The 24,333-nt window shown below is 47.8% G+C and overlaps 1 protein-coding gene across 2 annotated transcripts in view; it reads left to right on the plus strand.

The window, feature by feature from the left end:
* KIAA0556 (KIAA0556 ortholog) overlaps positions 1-24,333 on the plus strand; it is a 184,340-nt gene that overhangs the window by 63,980 nt on the left and 96,027 nt on the right. For both annotated transcript variants that reach the window (XM_029946662.1, XM_029946663.1), the window contains 2 exons: positions 7,759-7,890; positions 12,126-12,254. In XM_029946662.1, the coding sequence (XP_029802522.1) occupies positions 7,759-7,890; positions 12,126-12,254 (261 nt within the window). The remainder of the gene's footprint in view (positions 1-7,758; positions 7,891-12,125; positions 12,255-24,333) is intronic.

Below are 24,333 nucleotides of genomic sequence, written 5' to 3' on the forward strand. Positions count from 1 at the left end.
ATCGGGGGGGGAACCCAGTGCGGAGGGTGGGGGTCTGCATCAGGGGACACAGTGCGGAGGGTGGGGGTCTGCATCAGGGGACCCAGTGTGAAGGGTGGGGGTCTGTGTCAGGGGGACCCAGTGTGGAGGGTGGGGGTCTGCGTCGGGGGACCCAGTGCGGAGGGTGGGGGTCTGCATCAGGGGACCCAGTGCGGAGGATGGGGGGGTCTGCGTCAGGGCACCCAGTGCGGAGGGTGGGGTTCTGCATCAGGGCTGAGTCACCTGAGCTGTCATCTGGGAACCGGTGGCATCCCGCTCGGATGATGTTGTGTCTGCTAGAGCAGCCCTGCCCATAGCCTGTCCGGCCAAGGTGGGACACTAGAGAATCCCCTCACCTCTGCACCTGTGCTTAGCACAGAATCAACCGGCCTGTGTCCCCCTCTTGCCACCTCACTTCACTTTCCCTGCCTTGTCTGAGGCCACCGGATCAGCTGCACCCAGCGCGCACAAGCAGCACTGCCATGGAAAGGGCATCTGGGGAACACGGACTGGCTTTTCAGCCTCTCCTGAACGTAAAGGCCCCCTAGAGGGAAGCGGAATGGGTCCCGGGGGCCAGCCCCCCGCCCCACTACTGTGCGGACCCTGCTCTGCCCACACGCCATGCTCTGGGGACCGCTCCTCCTAGACGGACAAACCAGAGGACGTGCGGAAGTCGTGAGGGGGCTAGAAGCCATGTCCCGACACAAATCATCTTTTCATTGAAAAAGATGTATTACCACAGGCCAGGCACTGTATGAGGCTCTGGGGCTAGAAACAAAAAAAATCAGGGGCGCCTGGGTGGCTCAGTCAGTTAAGTGGCCGACTTAAGCTCAGGTCATGATCTCATGGTTCATGGGTTTGAGCCCCCGTGTCGGGCTCTGTGCTGACAGCTCAGAGTCTGGAGCCTGCTTCAGATTCTGTGTCTCCCTCTCTCTCTGACCCTCCCCCACTTGTGCTTTGTGTCTCCAAAATGAACATTAAAAAAAAATTTTTTTTTTAAATCAAATAAGGCTCTGACCCTGCCCCAGGAGCCCCCCAGTTGTGAAGACCCGGGAACCACCCAGCCTGCAAGGAAGACGAGGTGACTGTCCCCAGCATGTGACCTGCTGGACTTAGGAGGTGCAGCTTGAGGCCTGTGGGCCGAACTTGTCCCCCGGAGAGTGTTTTTTGGACTCACACAGTTTAAAGAAGACTTAGTCACTTGCTAACATTTAAATTCAGCAAGTTCTTCTATATTTTTAAAAAACCAGATTCCTACTTCCCTGGAAAGATGGAAAGATCTGGCCCTCATGCTGGCCTCCCCTCCCTGCGAGGCAGCCGTTAGCAGAGCAGGGTAGCGGTTGCCCCCTGCCCCCACCCCCACACCGCAAGGCCCGGCAAAGTGCTTCTGTTTGCCCGTCCTCACCACTCCCTTCAGCGCCCCAGAGCAGAGGCCGAGTGGCAGCTGGGGTTTGGCGTTGTGCTGTGGCCCCTGCCCCTCTCACCCAGGGTGGCTTCCCGCCTTTCCACTTCCAGCACGCTCACTTGGGCGTTTGCACCTGTGTCCCCTGGACGGACGGCTTTGGAGTCAAACTACTTCCCAGCAGTTTGCCCCGGAGCCGCCAGTGTGACGCCCCCTGAGGTTCGAACCTGCAGGAGTGCGTGCACAGTGTGTGTTACCAGGGGTCTGTCGGCAGGGGCTGCCTGTCGCTTCCGGCAGGAGCAGCCGCGGTGGGGGACAGACGAATCCGAGGAGATGTCTGAGAGCAGGGACTCGGGAGCCCAGCGGCCGGACGTGACTGGGCTCCACCACTTCCTACTTGTGCGGCCCTGAGTAAGCTGCTCAACCTCCCTGTGTCCTCATCTGGAACTGGGGTTAGTAGCGCACCTGCCTGGTTCGGCAGTTGAGGAGGCCTGAGCGAGCCCGTGTCTGCGGGGCGTGTCAAGGGCGTCCGGTGCAGAGGAGCAGGCAGCGAGCGGTCACAACTGGTGGGGGCCGATGCAGAGGGCGGCTCTGCCTGGAGACCTCAGGGCTTTACTCTTGGGTACATTTTGGAAAGACCCCCGGCTGCCACGTGTCCAAGGTGGCCACAGGGCCAAATGACAGTAGGAGGACCAGGCTTTGAGGCAGGGCTCCCTCCCTATAAGCCTCATGTAGCCCTTGTCCCTCCAGCCTTTGGCTCTTTGTCCCCCAGCCTCTGCTCACACTGTCCCTAGCCCCCAGAGTCCCCTGGTCACCTCAGCTTGCTCGGCGCATCCCATCGCGTCTTCTCTGCCAGTCTTTGTGGAAATCATCCAGGACGATGCCTCATCAGGTCAGCGTGGACCAAGTGCCCGCGTGTGCCTCGGAGGTGGAGCCGGGTCAGATGATGCAAAGCCTGCCCGCCCCAGAGCTGTTCTCTGAGCAGGGCCTGGGTCCCCTGGCTTCTCGTCCAGGACAGCAAGTAGCCCCGATGTGCCGACGGCACCAGGAGTAGGAGGCCCTGGTTGGTTTTCCTTTGGCCCTGGGAAGTGGAGTTAGGCAGCAAGTTTCTCCGTGGTGGAAAGTACATGCAGGCGGGTTTTTGGGTGCGTAGGACAGAGAGGAAGGCGGTCTCTCCCTCACCCCGTTGGGTGGGCTCCTGGTCCTTGCAGGCAGCCGTGGTGGCCAGTCCTCAAAAGCTGCCCCATCAGGAGAGGCACCGCCGCCCCGGTCCTGGGCTTCCTCCCCTGTGGCTGTGCCCAGCAGGAGGCATGAGGGACACACAGGCACTCAGTGTGTTGTCACGGACCGCAGCCGGGTGAGCAGGGGACACAGCGGTCACCGCCTCCCCCCGCCTTGGCCGGCCCTGCCTCCTCCCTGTGGCCGCCCCCCCTTTCAGTTTGCATCCTGCCACTCACACACCCTCTTCCCAGCAACCAGGCCTTTGCATCTTCCCGTAGAAGGGTCTTGCCCCTTCCCTTCCTTAGGGTCTTTCCCTGCAACTAGGAAGCCCTTCGGGGTCCAGATGCCCCCGATGGAAGGGGCTGCCCCAGGCGCACGGGCCTGAGGATCCCTGCACCAGAAGGTCACCACGTCAGCCAAACGCTGGCCCAGAGCACCTGTAAACCCCGTCCTGGGACTCCCTGATTCTGGGAGAACCAAGGAGGCAGACGGTGATGCCGGGCTGGTGTCTGAGCTGCTACCTGCCCCGTGCACCGGGCTGGAGGTGATCAATGGGCTCTCGCTGGCACCGCTCTTTATCCCCCACCGCTCCTCAGCCTCAGCTCTTTCTCCTGCTATCAGTGGATGAAGATTTATGGCTTCCTCAGCCTTGTAATACTTGGGTGGACAGCGGCCTAATCAACAGAGCCGTCGTTTACCAAAATGCTGTCAGATTTGATGAACGTCATGGGCTCTTAGCATTAAATTGGTAGTGAAGGGATTGGCCTTCCAGCAATTTACTGTGGGGGTGGGCCTTCCGTAAAGGCCCGAGAGCAAGTTCATTGCAATTTAAAGCAAAGTCTGCTCTCACTCTGCTGTCGTATCTGGTTTCCTGTTGTGGGCTAGGCAGCTTCGGCACCTCCAGCAAAGCTCAAGAGGCGAAATGTGAAGCCCTTTCCTTTGTTTTGCTATTTCTGAGTTTTGAAAGCCCCTGCAGCGAAGACCATAAATGAAACAACCCATAAACCACAGGCTTTACAGCGACCTTGTGCGACACAGACTGTCAGAGTGTCGAGTGGCGTTATTTGTAAGAGATCAGGAAAATCCGGGAAGAACATATCAAACAGGGTATATTTCCTCCCCTCCCCAAACCTGCCTGTCAGTATCTGTAGAGCTCTCCTCCCTCTAGAGGGAGCCATTTGCATACTACACAACCTGAACAACCATACAGGGCAACCCCTATCCTTGAGCTGTCTTTCTAATGACAGTAGCTTGCATGCGCATCTCTTAGAACACTTTGCTAAGGGGGCGGCAGATACAGATAACTCAGAGCATGGCCTTGGGCTGAGTGTGGCTAAGGACAAAAATCTGGCCTTGGGCTGGCAAACCAGAACCTGGGTGTCAGGGTTTTAAAACCTCATCCCGGTCTGTGGTTGATACCACATGGGTTCCCCCCAGCTCTGGGGGCTGCAAGGAGGCGGGAGAAAGCCACCACTTACAAACACCCACTCCAGGTAAAGCAGCGTGCCAAATGGAGCCAGCCAGGCGCTCGGGCATCATCCTCACCAGCGTGTGAAGGCGGGAGGCGGGGAGCGGACACCGCCGGGGGGCCGGGTTGGAACTATTGGGAGGTGGGCGTCCTCAGGTGGGTGAGGCGGCTCCCCATCTCCTCCAGTGGTGGCAGAGGCACATCCCTGGGGCTGGGGTGGGAGAGCAGGCCAGATGGAAGACTATTTATTCCCCTCTCGGGCACCCACTCGGCACTTAAAACACTTTCTGGATACATTATTTGTGTTACGTGTTGGTGTTGCTTTGTCAACGTGTTCTTCTGTTGCATGTTCTGTGTGAACTCCTGGAGGCCAGGGCATGGGTGGTTACATTTTTTTCTGTCTCAACGTGCATTTTTTTCTATCTCAACTTCCAGAACCTTGTCTGCAGTCAGTATTCAGTAAGGGCTTGCTGGATAAGTACCTTAATGCCTACTGCAAACCCGTCTCCCCACCTTTTGGCAAGACAAGCTGTTGTGGCAAGCTCCTGGGAAGGAAGAGGGGCACTTCTGGGCAAAAGGGGGATAGGAAAACCGCAGAGGACAGAGACATACCTGGGCTCTCATCCTGAATGCTGGAGCTCTGTCTCGTATTTATAATTCAGATCAGACCAGCCGAACTGCACCAATGCCAGCTCTCTTACTTGCCAGTGGGAATGCCCAGTTCAGGTATGGGTGGATCCAGGTGCTCAGACCATGTAGCAAGGCTCATTCTCCATCTCTCAACTCCGCTTTTCCCTGTGCTGCTCTGTGTGGTGCCAAGGTGGCCACGGCCAGCCTCCTTACATTCTGTTGCCCTGCTCTTGTGTCTCTTGGGTCCTCTGAACCAGTCACCCGGTCACTCTGAATCAGCAGGGTCTAATACTCAGGTCGCCCAGGCCTGGCCTATGTTCCGGCCCCCCATAGACTCAGTTCCCCATGAACACTTGGATTAGGGGGTGGGAAAGCAGAGGATTTCCCAAAAGAAAATTGGAGTGCTTTTGCTGGAAGGCAGGAGTGCATGTAAGCTGGGCAAACAGCAGCGCCCGCCACAAAACTTCATAGACCTCACACTCCTCAGACTTGGTGTGCGTGTGAGTCACCTGGGCTCAATGCGGATTCAGCTCCATAGCTCCGAGATGGGGTTTGAAATTTCGCATTTCTCACAAATTGCCAGGGAAGCCAGTGTTGTTGGTGCATGGACCTTACATGAGCAGGGTCCCCTCTGAGTCCTCCCTTCTAGACAAAGGAACAGAAACCTGTGGAGGGCCAGGCTGTGCCCCATGCCCGGTGCTCCTCCCTCCCAAGCCCCTTCCCCTTTTCTCTCCTCTTCTCCCTCCCCCCTCCCTCCTTCCTTCCTGCCTTCCCTCCTCTCCCCCCCACCCCATCTCTGCCTCTCTCACTCTCCATCTCCATTTCAGCACCTGGATATTATTGAATTGAATGATTCCTGAGGAGGGGGAAGGAGTCCACCCTCCCTGGAGTCTATGATAGAAACTCCATCTTGGAGATGAACTTCAGACCCCTTTCAGGTTCATCCTGGCCCCAGGCAAGGCAGCTCCCAGGTGTCTCCTGGCCTGGAAGTCTGCTTCCCCTCCACGGACCCTGCAGTGGACACCAAGAAGGGCTCTGAGAGCTAGTTCACACAGCCTGGGAGGCAGCGAGCTCACACTTGGTGTCAGAGGCTGGGGGGCATTGCCAAGTGACAGGACCGCGCATGGGAGGAAAAGTGACCCAAACACCTCCCTTCGGCACCTCTGTCTACTCCCTGTTTCCCAACCAGGGCTCCCTACCTACCTTTATCAGCCTCTCTCTCTTTTTTTAAAATCTTTCTTTCCAAGGTCTTCTTCTCGAGTGATCTATAGCCAAGCCCCTGCCTCTTTTTCTGAGTATTAGATATTGTCAGGAAGTTCCTTCACGTCCGTCTATCCTATAGCCCAGGCTGGGCGCATTTATTCTTCATGTGCCTTTTGGGGGACAGTATAGCGTGGTGGTTTAGGGCCAGGGTCCTTCAGCAGACTACAGCTCTTGGGCTTAATCTGGCCCCAGCCTGTTCTTATAAATAAAGTGTTTTGGGGACACAGCCATGGCCATTCATTCAGACATTATCTGTGGCTGCTTTCCAGCTACAAGGGGACAGCCGAGTACCGTTGACAGAGACCATATGGCTGTCAGGACTAAAAATACTTACTCTGTACAGGAAGCATGGAGCCATCCCTGGCTTGGAGCACGGCCTCTGAAGCTACACTGCTGGGGTTCAGATCTAGGCTCTGTGGCTTCCTTGTTGTGTGACCTTGAGCAAGGGGCTTTCCGCCTTGGACCTCAGGTCACCCCTGGGGTCGCCATGACGACAGAAGGAGCACATGATGCACCTGATACACTTGGAGAGGTGCTCCGTCTGTGTTCAGTGTCACAGCATAGGGGGTGAATGCGCCCCCCGGCCCCCCGCCCCCGCCTTGGGGATGGGTGGGGGTGGGGCAGTGTGACTATAAAGGAGAAAGGTGTTCAGTCCTAACCAGTGAGTCCCGCAGGCCTGTAAGGCTCCGGCATCACGTTCTTCATCCTCAGGACAGCAGCTGCATCCCCCAGACTGGTGGGGAGGCTGAGTTTTACTGGTGGGGGGGGGGCGCGAGGGTTCTCACCCAGGGTTTGAGGGGAAATGCATGGTCTGAATCACTGTCCCTGGGGCGCCCAGGTGGCTCAGCAGATTAAGCGTCCGATTCTTGGTTTCAGTTCAGGTCATGATCTCACAGTTCGTGAGTTTGAGCCCCATGTCAGGCTCTGTGCTGACAATGCGGAGCCTGCTTGGGATTCTCAATCTCAATCTCTCTCTCTCTCTCTCTCTCTCTCTCTCTCTCTCTCAAAAAAATTAAAAAATAAAATAAATCTGTCTGACAGCGGGGTTAAACCCAGTACACATGGCTTGGCTGACCTGTTCCTTTTAGTAGCCAGGTCTCGCTCGAGGGGGGCCAGAGCAGGAAGTGTAAGGAGACCCTTGCTGGTGGATCCGTGCACACTCAGGGGACCCTAGATGGAGTCACTTCTTAAAGGGTGCTTCCCTCGTGCCACCCTGGCCCCAGCCCTGAGAAGCCCCCAGGAAAACCCAAGGTCTCCCAAACTTAATGGATCACAAAGCCAATTTGGGGAAGTTTAACACACCCACTAAAATTCTACCTGAGAAGGTATTTCAAACTAAAAAGCTGGTCAAAAATTCTACTGAACACCCTTTCTGCAGTAGGAACCATTCAAGGCTTTTGCGTGTTTTTTTTTTTTTTTAGTGTTTATTTACTTTTGAGAGAGAGGGAGCATGTGCATAGGCAGGGGAGGGGCAGAGAGAGAGAGGACTAGAGGATCTGAGGTGGCTCTGTGCTGACAGTATAGATCCTGATGCGGGGCTTGAACTCACGAACCGTGAGATCGTGACCTGAGCTGAAGTCCGATGCTTAACCCACTGAGCTGCCCAGGCGCCCCACCAGTAAGGGCCTCCGAGCAGAGCTGGCGTGGCCTTCGCAGGCCTACCGCCTGGCGGTCAGCTTCTAACATGCTCACCCCTCTGTGGAACTGAGATGTTCCTCCTGGCACGTTGGAAACACTCTGGTTTTTTTCTGTGTAGAAATCTGTGCAGATAAGGACGGAAGCCGGCCCACGGCTGCACATCGAGCCGCCCCTGGACTATTCTGAAGATTTGGAGCCGTGTGGGGATGCAACCGTCAAGGCCAAGGACGCTTCTGGGGACTGCCCACAGGTAGGACTGGCCTCGGCTTGTGCGGGAGCGGCTCTGGGGGGCATGTTATGACAGCGGTTTCTTCCTTCCCTCTCCCACACTGTAGTGAGCACGCTGGCCACATGCTGGGCACCATGCCCCGCGAGGCACCCAGTGTCCAGGTGTCAGAACGCCTGGTGTCAAACCCAAAGAGGCAACAGCCTACAGTCCCCCTACCACGAGAGCTTGCTGAGGGGTGGGGCAAGGCGTGGTGGGCCCAGGAGAGAGCGAGCGTATCCAGGAAGACTTCCTAGAGGAAGTGACATTTGCCAGGGTTCTAGAGGCTGGGTAAGAGTGCAGGGCAAGGACGGGGAGGGGGCGGGCAGAGCTGATATTCAGCCTGTCCAGATGCACCTGCTGTTAAAGATTTTGAATATCACTCCTTACCCTGGGGGCAGCAGAGCCCACACAAGGAAATGCCCAGAAGCCCCAGAGAGCCGTAGCCCAGAGTCCACAGCCACGCAGCAGCTGCGGAGTCCGATGGTGGGGCGTTTCAGTGCCCTCCTCCATCTGCCACGTCACTTGTCAAATCCAGGGACCAACAACAGTGCATGCTGGGCCTCTACTCAGCAAGCACTGGCTGGGCACCTACTTCTGAGCTTCAGGCTCTGTGTCTGGCACCAGAGACACAGAAAGGAACAAAACGCACAGGGGCCTATCCTTAGCAACTTTCGCTGTGCAGTGGGGGTGGAGTGGACCATACAGAATGAACCAGGAGATGAATGATGCAATAATGTCGGGTATGGTCACGTTCTGCGAAGACAGAGAGCAAGGTAGAGCGTGTGGGAGAGAGGGCAACGTCAGGCATGGTGGAGAGGGCAGGAAGGTGGCCTCTCTGTGTGACAGTTCAGCCGAAACCTGATGGGAAAAGCATGGCAGGCGGAGGGGACAGCAAGCACAGCTGACAGAAGGCTCACGCGGAGCATGAGCAAGGTGGGGTATGGGGCAGACCAGGCGGCGCCCCGTGAGCCCTGGACGGGGAGGGGAGGGGAGGGGCGAGAGTGGATAGCTGGGTTTTATCCTGAGGGCATTGCTTTTAGACATAGAATGAGCCAGTAGATCATCCCCTTGGCCATGTAGGAGAATGATCTGGACGCCACAGGACAAAGGCCCTGTCCACCAGGCCTTCGTTCCGCTGTGGGCCCAGGCTGCAGGTTCAGAAGCTTCCCTAAAAGAATAAAATCTTGCTTTTTAAATTTTTTTTAATGTTTTATTTATTTTTGATACAGAGAGAGACAGAGCATGAGAGGGGGAGGGGCAGAGAGAGAAGGAGACACAGAACGGGAAGCAGGCTCCAGGCTCTGAGCTAGCTATCAGCACAGAGCCCGACGCGGGGCTCGAACGCACGAACGTGAGATCTGACCTGAGCCGAAGTCGGACACTTAACTGACTGAGCCACCCAGGCGCCCCTAAAATCTTGATTTTTAAAAAAATTTTTTTTAAATATTCCTTTATTTGTGTGTGTGAGAGAGAGAGTGTGAGCTGGGGAGGGGCAGAGAGAGAGAGGGAGACAGAATCAAAGCAGGCTCCAGGCCTGCCCGACGCAGGACTCAAACTCACGAACTGTGAAATCATGACCTGAGCTGAAGTCAGGTGCTTAACCGACTAAGCCCCCCAGGCGCCCCCAAAACCTTGCTTTTGTGTGCTGCTCCCGTGCCAATAACCTGCCTTTAAGAAATCCAAAGCACTCGTAAAAGCAGTGGGAATATTGTCCAGGATACAGTGCCGTGGTAGCGTTTGCCTGTTTGTATTCCCTTCTTTGCTCATAAAAGGGCAGGTAAAGAGCTAAGGGTCGCTTTGTTTCACATCCTGGCTACAAAAGTCTAAAAGTAAATTGGCAGTGCTGTCTTCCTGGGGGCGTGTGGGGAAGAGCTGGTTTTTACGGACTAACCCAGTGACCTTGTTTCCTACCCAGTCTGTAGAAATGGGATTTTACAGGAGGCAAAATTGTGGGGTGGTCTTCACTGCCTTTAACATCCACCTCCCATCACACACACACACACACGTTTTTGAAACAACAGAACAGGGCCCTGGTCAAAATTCGAACTCGTGTCCCTGCAAACAGCCATCTGTTTCTTAGTTGGGGAGGCTGGTCTGTAGTCAAGTCCAGCCCGTTCCAGTCCCAGCCACGCCCCCACCCCCAGCCCAGAACGTGTGCACACCCTTCTCACAAGACGTGGGGTAGTTCCCTCTTCTCCTTCGGTTCCTCCTGTTAAATGAACAACATATATTCCTCCAGCCTGCCCCTCGCCAGCTATTAAGCCCCATTAGCATTCCTGGGTGCACGCATGCTCTGAATCAGCACGGCCCTGCTCTGCCGGCCCTTCATTTTCTCCACTGTGAGTGCTTGATTGTATTTCTCTCTTTCCTCTTCCTCCCCATCTTGAGGGGCCACATGCTGTACGGCTTCACAGTCAATTTCCCCTTGGAGTTATTTTCCTGCTACGTGAAAGAGGGAGGTGGTAACGCCGGTTTTTGTTTTCGGCCAAGGCAGAAGCCTTAAGAGATGCAATCTGAATGAGAGAGAGAGAGAGAGAGAGAGGTAGAGAGGGAGAGAGAGAAAAGCGTGTGGCTAAATATACCCAGTCACCTCACGCTGTTTGCAAGTGCAGCTCTGAAGCAGAGCCAAAGGAAGTGCACGTCTGCATGTGTACTTTTCATCTGACCTTCACTGTTGAAACATACCAGCCCTTTCGCCTTCAATCACACCCTTAGTGATCTTCCATTTCTTGGCGGCTCCGAGTTCACAGACCGGCATGCTGCAGACATGCTCTGTTGGCCTCCAGCCCATGGACTTGCGCGGTGTTTTTGAAAGAATTACTAGCTGACATTTAAGAATCAGGAGAGTCCGTGTCAAAATGTGAATTTGGGGCTTCTCTGGAAAAATCTGAACATTTGGGAGCCACGTTGTTGTGTGACTGCAGTGGTCAGAGCTGAGGACAGGTGTGTGCCCTGCAGGGGCCGCGGTCTCCACCACAGAGCCCAGGCACCGTTCTACATGCTGGGGATAAACCAGACAATAAACATTGCATTGGGCATCTGGGGGGCTCAGTCCGTTAAGTGTCTGACTCTTGATTTCAGCTCAGGTCATGATTCCATGATCTCTGCTCTGAGCATGGAGTCTGCTTGAGAGTCTTTCTCTCCCTCTGCCCCACTCCCCCCACCCCACCCTGTCTTAAATAAAAAATAAAATAAAAAATTCAACTGATACAAAGAAAATAAAAGTCTTTTCATAATCCCACCGCCCCGGAAGTCATAGATGGGTATAACCATCCCAAATAAAAATTTCTTATATTCATTATATATGTAACATATTGATTCTATCCAAAAGGAGAGGGTTGATCTGGAATGTTCCAGTCCTGCCCCATCCCCAGTGAGTGGCGGGAATCCCTGAGTTTAGTTATTTGATTTTCCCTGTGAGCATGACACCTGATGGGGGAGTCTTGGCCGCCCCACCATCTTCTGGAATACCTCTGTCGTGTGGGCCCTGGTGTGGGGTGACCTGGATATTTGTCCACAGTTACAATTCGGTGTTTTAAAGCCATTGTTACTTGCTAACACACATTAACAACCAAAGACCTGTCCACAACCCGTGTGTCCCCAGCAGGCCCGCCTCGTGGGACTCTGCCGAGGCCTGTGACAGCTCACCCACTGTGGGTACGGTGGAGATCAGATCGTGCTGTCACTGGCCAAGGCTTCCCCTGTGGGAATCCCACCTGGTCCCTGGCAGGGAGGGCCCTGTAGCAAATCCCTCCCATCGCCATTCATTAATTTCAGTGGTGAGGCTTCAAAAATGAAGGGTTGTTTTCAAGGCCATCCTGTTGCTTTGGTACTTCTGTTTTGGATTACCATTTAAATAACTTTCAAGTGAGTACCATGTTTTCCTTTACTTTTTATAGCCATTTTCACATGGATGGGATTAGATACCATCCACGCTATTTGGTAATTCACTTTTTTTTTTTTTATTCAGCAAGATGTGGAGGCTGCATCTTGGCGCTCACCGAGCCCAGCCTGTAGCTTGTTGGGGCCTTGAGTTTGAATCCTGGTCTGTTGACTGACTGTGTGTCTGCAGTGGTGCAGGTCAGGCAGGGATGAGTCTGGGGGCGGTCAGCTTCGGGAATGTGAGCAGAGAATGACGGATGGAGAGAGCGAGGGACCCAGCGCATTTCAGGGACAGAAATTGCTTTTACCACACCCATTCTCTCTGCTTGTCCTAGGGAACCAAGTCTTCAACCGGCACCACGCCCTGTGATTTTAATTTCTCCTTTCTGAATGCACAAGGCTGCCCTGACCCTGCCAGCAGAGTGGACAAAGAAAGGATCCTCTTAACTATTCAGGATGTAATGGTAAGATGGATCTCAGCCTCATAACCCCATGAAGGGCCAAGGTCTTTCCCAAGCAGCTGGGCTGTAGCATAGCCCCCACCAGTCGCGTTTATATCTGGGAAAATGAGGCTGATCCCAACAGGCTTTGCCTTTAACAGAAAACCTCTGGCTCCACCCACTGGATTTAAAACAATGCACGTGAGATTGGACTTAGTGAACTACTTTTTTAAAAGTTGTCTTCTAGGATTTTTATGGTTTCAGGTCTCACATTTAGGTTCTTAATCCATTTTGAGTTTATTTTGGTGTTTGGTGTAAGAAAGTGGCCCCGTTTCATTCTTTTGCATGTTGCGGTTCTGTTTTCCGAACACATTTGTTGAAGAGACTGTGTTCTTCCATTGGATACTCTTGCCCAGTTTGTCAGAGTTTAATTGACCATAACATTGTTGGTTTATTTCTAGGTTTTCTATTCTGATCCATTGCTCTGTGTATCTTTTTTTGTGTGCCGTATGATATTATATTGATTACTACTGCTTTGTAGTATATCTTGAAATCTGGGAATATGAGGCCTCCAGTTTTGTTCTGTTTGTGGTCTTTTGTGGTTCCATACAAATTTTCAGATTATTTGTTCCAGTTCTGTGAAGAATGCTATTGATATTTTGATAGGTTTTACATTAAATCTGAAGGTTGCTTTGAGTGGTGTGGACATTTTAGCAGTATTTCTTCTTCCCATCCATGAGCATGGGATATCTTTCCATTTGGGTCATCTTTAATTCGTCAGTGTCTATAGTTTCAGAGTACAGGCCTTTCACTGCCTTGGTTAATTTTATTCCTAGGTATTTTATTATTTTCTGTACAATTGTAATTGGGGTTGTTAATTTCTCTTTCTGTTACTTCATTATTAGTGTGTAGAAATGCAACATGTTTCTGTATATTTATTTTGTATCCTGTGACTTTCCCAAATACATGTTCTAGTAGACTTTTAGGGCAGTCTTTAGGGTTTTCTATGTATAGTATTGTGTCATCTACAAATAGCGAAAGTTTTACTTCTTCCTTACCAATTTGGATGCCTTTTATTTCTTTTTCTTGTCTGATTGCTTAGGCTAGGACTTCCAGAGTGCTATGTTGAATAAAAGTGGTGAGAATGGACGTCCCTGTCTTGTTCCTGACCTTAGGGGAAGAGCCCTCAGTTTTTTGAGTATGGTGTTAGCTGTGGATTTTTCATATATGGCCTTTATTATGTTGAGGTATGTTTCCTCTAAACCTACTTTGTTGAGAGTTTTTATCATGAATGAATCTTGTACTTTGTCAAATACTTCTTCTGCATCTATTAAAATGACCAAATGGTTTCAATTGTTTCTCTTGTTGATGTGGTGTCTCAGATTGACCAATCTGTGAGCATTGAACCACCCTTGCATCCCAGGGATAGATCCCACTTGATCGTGGTGAGTGATTTTTTAATGTATTGTTGGGTTCAGTTTGCTAATGTTTTGTTGAGGAATTTTTGCATCTGTGTTCATCAGAGACGTTGGGCTATAATTCTCTCTCTTTTTTTTTTGTAATGTCTTTATCTGGATTTGGTGTCAGGATAATGCTGACCTCATAGAATGAATTTGGAGGTTTTTTCCCTCTTCTCTTTTTTGAAAGTTTTCCTTCTTCTATTATTTGAGAAGATTAGATATTAATTCTTTAAATATTTGGTGGAATTCACCTGTAAAGCCCTCTGGTCCTGGAGTTTTGTTTGTCGGAGGTTTTTTAATTACTGATTCAATTTCACCACTAGTAATCTGTTCAAATTTTCTTCCTTTCTTTCTTTTTTTTAATGTTTATTTGTTTTTTAGAGCGAGAGACAGCATAAGCAGGAGAGGGGCAGAGAAAGAGAGGGAGAGACACAATGTGAAGCAGGCTCCAGGCTCTGAGTTATCAGCACGGAGGCCAACATGGGGCTTGAACTCACGAACTGTGAGATCATGGTCTGAGCTGAAGTCAGACTCTCAACTGACTAAGCCACCCAGGCACCCCAGTCTGTTCACATTTTCTATTTCTCTCTGATTCAGTTTTGAGAGGTTGATTATCTGCTTCTAGGAATTTCTTCATTTCTTCTAGATTGTCCAACTTGTTGGCATATAATTTTGCATAATATTCTCTTAGAATCCTTTGTGTTTCATTGGTGTCCTTTCTTTCTTTCTTTCTTTCTTCCTTCCTTCCTTCCTTCCTTCCTTCCTTCCTTCCTTCCTTCCTTTCTTTTTCTTTCTTTCTTTCTTTCTTTCTTTCTTTCTTTCTTTCTTTCTTTCTTTCTTTCTTTCTTTCTTTTTTCCTTCCTTCCTTTCTTTCTTTCTTTCTTTCTTTCTTTCTTTCTTTCTTTCTTTCTTTCTTTCTTTCTTTCTTTCTTTCTTTCTTTCTTTCTTTCTTTTTTAATGTTTGTTTATTCTGAGAGAGAGACAGAGTACAAGCAGGGGAGGGGCAGAGAGAAAGGGAGACACAGAATCGGAAACAGGCTCCAGGCTCTGAGCTGTCAGTGCTGAGCCCAACGCGGGTCTTGAACTCACAAACTGTGAGATCATGACCCAAGCTGAAGTTGGATGCTTAACCAACTGAGCCACCCAGGCGTCCCTCTGTTGTTATTTCTCCTCTTTCATTTCTGATTTTATTTGTCTGAGTCTTCTCTCTCTCTCTCTCTTGCTCTCTCTCTCTCTCTCTGTCGTCTGACCAGCTATATTCATTTTGTTGATCTTTTCAAAGAACCAGCTCCTGGTTTCATTGATCTGTTCTATTGTTTTCTAAGTTTCTATTACATTTATTTTTGCTTCAGTTTTCATGATTTCCTTCCTTCTACGGTTTTGGGTTTTGTTTGTCCTTTTTATAGTTAACTTTAGGTATAAGATTCGGTTGTTTGTCTGAGATTTTGCTTGCTTCTTGAGGTAGACCTGGATTACCACAAACTCCCCTCTTAGAATAGCTTTTGCTGCATCCCAAAAGTTTTGGACCATCGTGTTTTCATTTTCACTTGCCTCCACGTATTTTTTTAATCTCCTCTGATTTCTTGGTTAGCCCATTTGCTTGTTTGGTAGCATGTTATTTAACCTCCGTATATTTGTGTTCTTTCTAGATATTTTTCTTGTGGTTCATTTCTAGTTTTGCAAAAGCACTGTGGTCAGAAAAGATGCATGGTATGACTTCAATCTTTTTGAATTTGTTGAGACACTTGTTTTGTGGCCTAATAGATAACCTATTCTGGAGAAAGTTCCATGGGCATTTGAAAAGATCGTGTATTCTACTGTTTCAGGATGTAATATTCTGATTATATCTGTTAGATCCATCTGGTCCAATGTCATTCAAAGCTACTGTTTCCTTGTTGCTTTCTGTTTAGAAGATCTACCCCTTGATGTAAGTATGGCGTTAAAGTCCCCTACTATTGTATTACTATCCATGACTTCTTTTGCATTTGGTATTAGCTGCTTTATGTGTTTGGGTGCTCCTGTGTTGGGTGTATAAATATTTCCAATTGTTATATCTTCTTGGTGGATTATTCTCTTTATGATTATATAGTGTCCTTCTTTGTTTCTTGTTATGGTCTTTGTTTTGAAGTCTGTTTTGTCTGATATAAATATTGCTACCCCAAGCTTCCCTTTCACTTCCTCTTGCATGATAAATGCTTTTCCATCCCTTTCTCTTCAATCTACATGTGTCTTTAGGTCTGAAATGAGTCTCTTGTAGGCAGCACATAGATGGGTCCTGTTTGTTTATCCACTTTGACATGCGTTCTATGTCTTTCCATCGGAACATTTGTTGATAAGTATGTTCTTACTGCCATTTTGTTACTTGTTTATGGTTGTTTTAATAGTTCTTCTCTGTTCCTTTCTTCTCTTGCTCTTTTTTCTCACCGTTTGCTGGCTTTCTTTAGGGATATACTTGGATTCCTTTCTCTTTATTTTTTTGCATACCTGCTACTGGTTTTTGATTTCATGGTTACCAAATCAAAGATTCGTATGTAACGTCTTATGCGTATAGCATTCTATATCATGAAGCTGATGGTTGCTTATGTTTGAACCCATTCTTTACTCCTCTCCCCCCCGCCAAATTTTGGGCATATGGTATCATACCTCACATCCTTTTATTTTGGGAGTCCCTTGACTGATTTTTATAGATATACTAAATTTTACTATCTTTGTACTTCCTACTTTTCTGACTCCTACTTAACAGTATTTCCTTTCCACTGAAAGAATTTCCTTTAACATTTCTTGTAGGGCTGGTACAGTGATCATGAATTTCTTTAACTTTTGTCAGAGAAACTCTTGATCTCTCCTTCTATTATGAATGATAGCCTTGCTGGGTAGAGTATTCTCGGTTGCAGGTTGTTTTGTTTTGAGCTCTTTGAATATATCATACCAACTCTTCCTGGCCTGCACGGTCTCTGCTAAGAGATCTGCTGAAAGCCTTCTGGGGTGTTCCTTGATAGTGACTATTTTCTTTTCCTTTGCTGCTTTTTAAAAGTTAAAAGTTTCTATTTTTATATATTATTTTTCGAGGAATAGAATTTAGTGATTCATCACTTACACATAACACCCTGTGCTCATCCTAACAAGATCCCACCTTAATGCCCATCACCCATTTAGCCCAGTCCCCTACCCAAAAACCCTCCAGCAACCCTCTGTATTTAAGAGTCTTTTATGGTTTGTCTCCCTCTATTTTTATCTTATTTTTGCTTCCCTTCCCTAAGTTCATCTGTTTTGTTTCTTAAATTCCACACATGCGTGAAATCATAAGACATTTGTCTTTCTCTGACTTATTTCGCTTAGCATAATACACTCTAGTTCCATCCACATTGTTGCAAATGGCAAGATTTCATTCTTTTTGATAGCAGACTAATATTCCAGTATACATACGTATATATATTACATTTTCTTTATCCGTTCATCAGTCAGTGGACATTTGGGCTCTTTCCATGATTTGGCTATTGTCAATAGTGTTCATGTAAACACTGTCAAATGATCATTTTTTTATCCTTTGGATAAATACCTAGTTGTGTAATTGCTGGGTTGTTGGGTAGTTATATTTTTAATTTTTTGAGGAATCTCTATACTGTTTCCCAGAGTGGTTGCACCAGTTTGCATTCCCGCCAGCAGTGCAAATTCCCCTTTCTCCACATCCTCACCAACGTCTGTAGTTCCCTGAGCTGTTAATTTTAGCTAGTCTGACAAGTGTGAGGTGGTATCTCATTGTGGTTTTGATTTGTATTTCCCTAATGATGAGTGATGTTGGGCATTTTTTCATGTGTCGGTTGGCCATCTGGATGTCTTCTATGGAGAAGTATCTATTCATGTCTTTTACCCATTTCTTCACTGGATTATTTGATTTTTGGGTGTTGAGTTTATATGTTCTTTATATATTTTGGATACTAACCTTTTATCTGATATGTCATTTACAAATATCTGTCATTCCATCAGTTGACTTTTAGTTTTGCTATTGTTTCCTTCACTGTGCAGAAGCTTTTTATCCTGATGAGCTCCCAATAGTTCATTTTTGCTTTTGTTTTCATTGCCTCTGGAGACAGGTCAGGTAAGAAGTTGTTGTGGCTGAGGTCAAAGAGGTTGTTGCCTATTTTCTCCTCTAGGATTTTGATGGCTTCCCATCTTTCAGGTCTTTTCAGGTCTTTTTAGGTCTTTCATTTATTTTGAGTTTATTTTTGTGTATGGTGTAAGAAAGTGGTCCAGGTTCATTCTTTTACATGTCACTGTCCAGTTTTCCCAGCACCATTTGCTGAAGAGACTATCTTTCTTTTCCATTGGATACTCTTTCCTGCTTTGTAATCGATTAGGCCAGACATTTGTGCATCCATTTCTGGGTTCTTTATTCTGTTCCATGGACCTATGTGTCTGTTTTTGAGTGAGTACCCTACTGTCTTGATGATTACAGCTTTGTAATATAGCTTGAAGTCCGGAATTATGATGCCTCCTGCTTTTCAACATTACTTTGACTATTTGGGGTCTTTTCTGGTTCCATATAAGTTTAAGGATTGTTTGTTCTAGCTCTGCGAAGAATGCTGGTGTTATTTTGATAGGGATTGCGTTGAATATGTAAATTGCTTTGGGTTAGTATCAACATTTTAACAATATTTGTTCTTCCAATCCATGAGCATGGAATGCTTTTCTACTTTCCCTTGCTGCTTTTTAAGTTATCTCTTTATCACTACATTTTGCTATTTTAATTAATGCATGTCTTTTTTAAAAGTTTATTTATTTTGAGAGAGAGAGAGAGAGAGAGAGAGAGAGAAAACATGCAAGTGGGGGAGGGGCAGAGAGAGAAGGAGAGAGACAGAGAATCCCAAGCAGGCTCTACGCTGCTAGCACAGAGCCCGATGTGGGGCTCAAACCCACGAAACCCCGAGATCATGACCTGAGCCGAAATCGAGAGTCAGATGCTTAACCAACTGAGCCACCCAGGTGCCCCTAATTACTGTGTGTGAACCTCATTGGGTTGATTTTGTTGGGGGCTCTCTGTGCCTCCTGAATCTGGATTTCTGTTTTTCTCCTGTGTTCAAGTTATTATTTCTTCAAATAAATCTCCTCTCTCTTCTTCTTCCGGGATCCCTATATTATGAATGGTACTATGCTTGATGGTGTTGCTGAGTTCCCTTAATCTGTTTTCAGTTTTTATTGTTATTCTCTTCTCTCTCCTGTTCACCTTGATTACTTTCCATGACTCTGTCCTCTAGGTTGCTGATCCATTCTCCTCCTTCTTCTAGTCTCCTACTTATTCGTGTATTTTTAGTTTCAGTTACTCAGCTCTTCATCTTTGATTGGTTCATTTTTGCCATCTCTTCGTTAAGTCTCCCTGAAGTCTTCCACTCTTAAATCCAGTGAGGGTCTTTTGAACCATTATTTTAAATTCTCTACCAGGCTTATCTTACTTATCTCTGTTCCATTTATGTCTCTTGCTATGATTTTGTCCCATTCTTTCATTTGGGAATATTCCCCTATCTCCTCATTTTGTCTCTCTGTGTCTGTTTCCATGTGTTATGAAACTCGGCTACATCTCCTGCTCTTGAAAGTAGTGGCCTCATGAAGAAGAGGTCCTGTAGTAGTGACCCTCGGCTCAATGTCCCCTGTTTTCTGGAAGCTGGTGCTCCAGGGTGTCTCCTCTGTGTTCCATGCCCCGGCCGTTGTAACCGAGCCACTGGTTCCGTCAGTCTGGTCATCTTCAGTGGTTGTCCTTGCCTGATGAGGGCACGGCTCGTTCCCTGTGGTGTTAGTGGGCCCGTGTGGGGCTGCCTTGGGCTTGAGCGGAGTCAGAGTAGGCATTTGCCAGTGACAGTAGCACTGCACGACAGGACGCTCTCCTGTGTGGTCCCCTAAGAAGCTTTCGTTGGTGGGCAAGGCCTGTGGTCAGACCAGATGTCTGCCCCAAGTCCACTGCTGGGTCTGCAGTTGGAGTGGTATATGTGGTCACCGTCCCCTCCCCCTGCCCCACCCCTGAGGCAGGAGTCACTTTTAGTGCCACTAGCCCCTTGTGGGGCTGTTTGCACACTTCCAGGCTTGTGGCAACACGTTGGATGGGTTCTGGCCAAGGGCATACTGGAGGGGGCCTGTCGGCAGAAGGCCAGGGCCGGCATGCTGTTAGCAAGCTACATGGGAATCATTGGCACTGGGCTCTTCCCACAGGTATCCGCATGTCCAGGCTGATGTCAGGGGAGGGAAATGGGACTTAGACCCTGGAGAAGTCTCCAAAAGGTCCCTGCCCCTCTCGCACACACTCTGAGATCAATAAACAAGGCTCCCTCAGGTACACCCCAGGCATTTTTCAGACGGCTTCTTCTGCACTGTGTCTGCACAAGCGTGTTTGTTGTGCTGTCTCCTTAAGGACGGGAATGCAGTTTCCCCTCGACTTCTTGGCTCTCCCAGAGCTGAGCCGCAGAGCTGTAAAGTTCCAGGTGTGAAGTCTCACTGATTATAAGAACTCACAAGGTTTGGCCCCTCTGGGTTTCAAAGCCGAATGCTATGGGGACTCATCTTCCCCGTGCGGGTACCCCCACTTGGGGTGCCTGGGGTGACGGTCTGTTTCTCTCCCTTCGCTGCACCTGCAGTGTCCCTCCCTCAGTCACTCCACGGACAGCCCTGCAGGTGTGTTTAGCCCCTGACGTTCTCTGCCCTTCCTCCCTTCTTTGATGTGGCCTCTTCTCTGTATTTAGCTGCTCTGCCAGTCTTCGGGTCATGTTTTCCAGGTTCCTTACACAGAGGTGGGTGTTGTCTAGCGGTATCGGTGAGACGAAGTGAGCTTAAAGTCCTCCTACTCTACCATCCTTCCCGGAAGTCCTGTTTTCTTCTGAATTAGAAAATCTTATTCCAAGCACGCACTCTCCCCTCTGCCCCCATCCCCACCACGCCCTAATGTGCGACACTCAGCCTCACATTGCCACTTTATGCTACATTACGTCATCCGAAGATGTTGGAGCTCGTGCCTCCTGTTTTACAGAGTAAAAGGGGCTAGTGGCTGAGATCCAGCAGGCCTCGGGAGGGGGTTTTGGGCTTTACACACACTTTGGGGCCCTGGCCAGGTCACGCTTCTTCAGAACCCTTTTTCCTCTCATTCAGCAAGAAGGGGTAGATTAGATATTTCCTATGCCTGTCAGCTCTGACATTGTAAAGCCTGGATGGAGTTTATAGGAAAATTCTGCTCCTGATCACAGGATCCACAGGAGCAGAGGTTACATAATATTCATGGAGTGTCCACTCACCCTGGGGACTCTTCCGTAGGTGGTAAGAAAGTTACATACTCAGAGCTCCCAATACCCCTCCCTCAAGCTCAAGATGTAAGCTTCGTGATTGCAGAGACGTGCATTGCCTCTGCCTGCTGTATCGCTGGTCCCCAGAAAAGTGCCCGGTCTAGAGTTCATTTGCAAATAAATCTTCATAAATCAAGTGAATTGAGTCATCGGCTGATTTAGTCAGTGAATGAGGGGGTGGTGTGGATATTGATTAGGCGCTCTGGCCAGCCCACACAGGCTGAGTGCAGTCATCACATCCCAGCGACAGTATTTTCTAAACTATGAGTCAGAGTTTGGAATCCAGCACATAATCTGACAAAGACTCTTGTGCTGCTTGTGGTAGAAGAATTTGTTTGGGGGATGGAGTTTGGATCCTGAAATACTGGGATTGCTGGCATATGATGCCAACTGAAATGAATATTTTATTTTATTTTAATTTTGTAATGTTTATTTACTTGAGAGAGAAAGAGAGAAAAAAAAAAGAATGTGAGTTGGGGAGGGGCAGAGAGAGAGGGAGACACAGAATCAGAAGCAGGCTCCAGGCTCTGAACTGTCAGTACAGAGCCCAATGCGGGGCTTGAACTCACGAACCGCAAGATCACGACCTGAGCCGAAGTCAGACACTCAACCAACCGGGCCCCTGAAATGACTATTTTAAATGACAGGAGTGAGGCAGGCAAGTTGCACGCACAGCGCTTGGCCTGGGTGTCAGGGCCAGGCGGGGAGCGGTGGGGATGTAGAGAACATTGTTGATGCAGCTCAGCCGTCACATGGACAAAGGGACCCGGGGGTACCGGGCTTTCTAATTTTAAGAGAAGTCAGGTGTCTGGGCTTCTTTGTGTTCAGTTTCTCCCAGTTTGGTTTTTTTTTTTTAATGTTGATAACTAGCTCCCTATTTTCTGAAGATCAAACGAAATATATGGCCGGCCGGATTTGGCCCGAGACTGCCAGCTTGCAACTTCCGGTTTGGATAGCTTTGTTCCTGAGGAGAGGAGGTAGGGCTCTTTCTCTGTTCTCATGACACTTGAGTTAGCCTGTCTGGCGCTCAGAGCCATCAGTGTTGGGGGGCGGGGGACAAGGTGCCCTGAATGCACCCAGAGATGCCCAACTAGACAGCTGAGACCGAAAGACAGCCTGGCTGATGGCATCAGGCAGGGTCCTGGGCAGGAGGGTCAGGTAGCACAAGGCTAGCAGTGCAGGAATTATTCAGAGAGGAACATGAATGATTCACGTGGAATGAGGCTGAGCAAGCATCAGCTGCCCGTGAAATGCAGGTCCAGAAGCGAGAGACGTAGTGATTCTTTCACCTGATAGAGCATTTCTGTACGTGAAGACACCAGAGGGCATCCGAGTGACTAAAGCATCTTTTTCCATCTTAATCAAAGTAAAGAATAACCAACCTCTGCATCACTATTGGAATCGATAATGTCACTTACTTCTTGCATTTATAGCCTACTTAGGATTTCTTAGATATTTTTACATTATTTTGTATTTTTAATATAACATCTAATACATGAGTGCCTTCTCATTCGAAAAGAGTCGATTCAGAATGAGTAAAACATGAAAGGCTCTCTCCACCTCCCTTGCTGAACTGTGCCCCGTTAGTTTTATTGAGCATGTATACTTTATTTCATCATTTACTTATTCATTCACTCATTATCTATTGGCTTCTATTTTGGTTCATTTCTATTTTTATCTTGATTCTTTCCCTAAATGCTTTGGTTTAATTTATTGCTTTGGTTCTCTCCTCACCTCCACTTTATAACTTCAATCTATTAAATAAATGTTTAATTCATTTGTTTGCCGTCTTGTTTTCTAATATAACAATTTTAAGTCTATACATTTTCCTCCAAACACTGCTTTGTCCTCATCCTCCTAATTTTGCTATGTACATAGTGTCCTCATTGTCATTTATTTCTAATTCGTTTGTGATTGGGGGTGGAGAGGGTTCCCTTTTTATTCAGAAAAGTTTTCATAAATGTTCTAAGTAAATAGCTTTTTTAATCTGTTGTTGTTGTTGTTGTTTTGCTGTGCTTTGTGTTAGTTTCTAATTTTACTACATTAAGATCAGAGGATGGCTTGTTTGGTTTCTGGTTTTTGGAAGTTTTTGAGGTTTTCATTTGTGGTCTACCAGATAATTTTTATGAGTGCTCCATGATCTTTCAAAAGAATAATAATTCTTTTTCTTTTGGTACAAAGTTCTCAGTGTATCTATTTAAATTTTTTTTAACATTTATTTATTTTTGAGAGACACGGAGCATGAATGGGAAAGGCGCAGAGAGAGAGAAGGAGACATAGAATCCATAGTGGGCTCCAGGCTCTGAGCTATCAGAATAGAGCCTGATGTAGGGCTTGAACCCATGAACCACATGACCTGAGCTGAAGTCGGACACTTAACCGACTGAGCTAACCAGGTGCCTCTCAATGTATCTATTAAATCAAGCTACTCATTGAATTATCTAACCTGGGGAGTCTTCATAGTCCCAGACCACCTATATCAGAATCCTCTGGACTGCTTATTAAAACTGTGAAATCTGCCACTCAGAGATACAGAATTGGATCTAGGGGGAGTGGGAGATGGACTGTTTGAAAACTGCATTTTCGATAAGACTTACAGGAAATTTTTATGCTCAATAGCAAACTACTGTAATAGATCCTACTTAATTTTTATTTAATCTGGTTGATTTCTATTAACTTGTCCATTTTCCTTTATATTTTTCTATGGTTGCTTTATATATTTTAAATCACTGTTGTTGTGTGCATATAGAGTCAAAATATTTTTCTGACAGAGCGTATCTTTTATCCAGTACAGTATCAATATCTGTCCCACTTAAAGTGGTAGGTGTACCTTTTCAGTTTGAAGGTTTGTGTCTTTCTTTAGCACTGGAAAGTTTTTCTATTATTATTATTGTTGTTGTTGTTGTTGCTACTATTATCTTCCATTGTGTCTGTTCTATTCTCTGGAGCTTCTATTGCACAAGCATTGGCCCAGATCTATCCTTCCAAGTCTCTTAATTTTTCTTTCATACCTTATTTGTGTCTTTTTGTACCATGTTCTTATAAAACTCTTTGGGTTGATTTTCTAACACTTCCCTTATCTCTTTCTGCTATTTAGTTTATTTCTTAAAATTTTTCATAGAATTAAAACTTTTAGGATTTCTAGTTGTTTCTTTTTCATGGATGAAATGTCTTCTTAAGTCTCTCTAGGGATATTAATTTTCTATATTCTAAAGTTTTCCTCTATTTATTCTATTAACTCTCTCTCATTGGATATTAGTTCTTTTATTAGTTAAATTCAGTGCCTATCTTTCAATGTGTTGATTTTCCCCGAATGTTTGC

The sequence above is a fragment of the Suricata suricatta genome, chromosome 8 (genome assembly GCF_006229205.1).
Source record: "Suricata suricatta isolate VVHF042 chromosome 8, meerkat_22Aug2017_6uvM2_HiC, whole genome shotgun sequence".
Lineage (NCBI taxonomy): Eukaryota > Metazoa > Chordata > Mammalia > Carnivora > Herpestidae > Suricata > Suricata suricatta.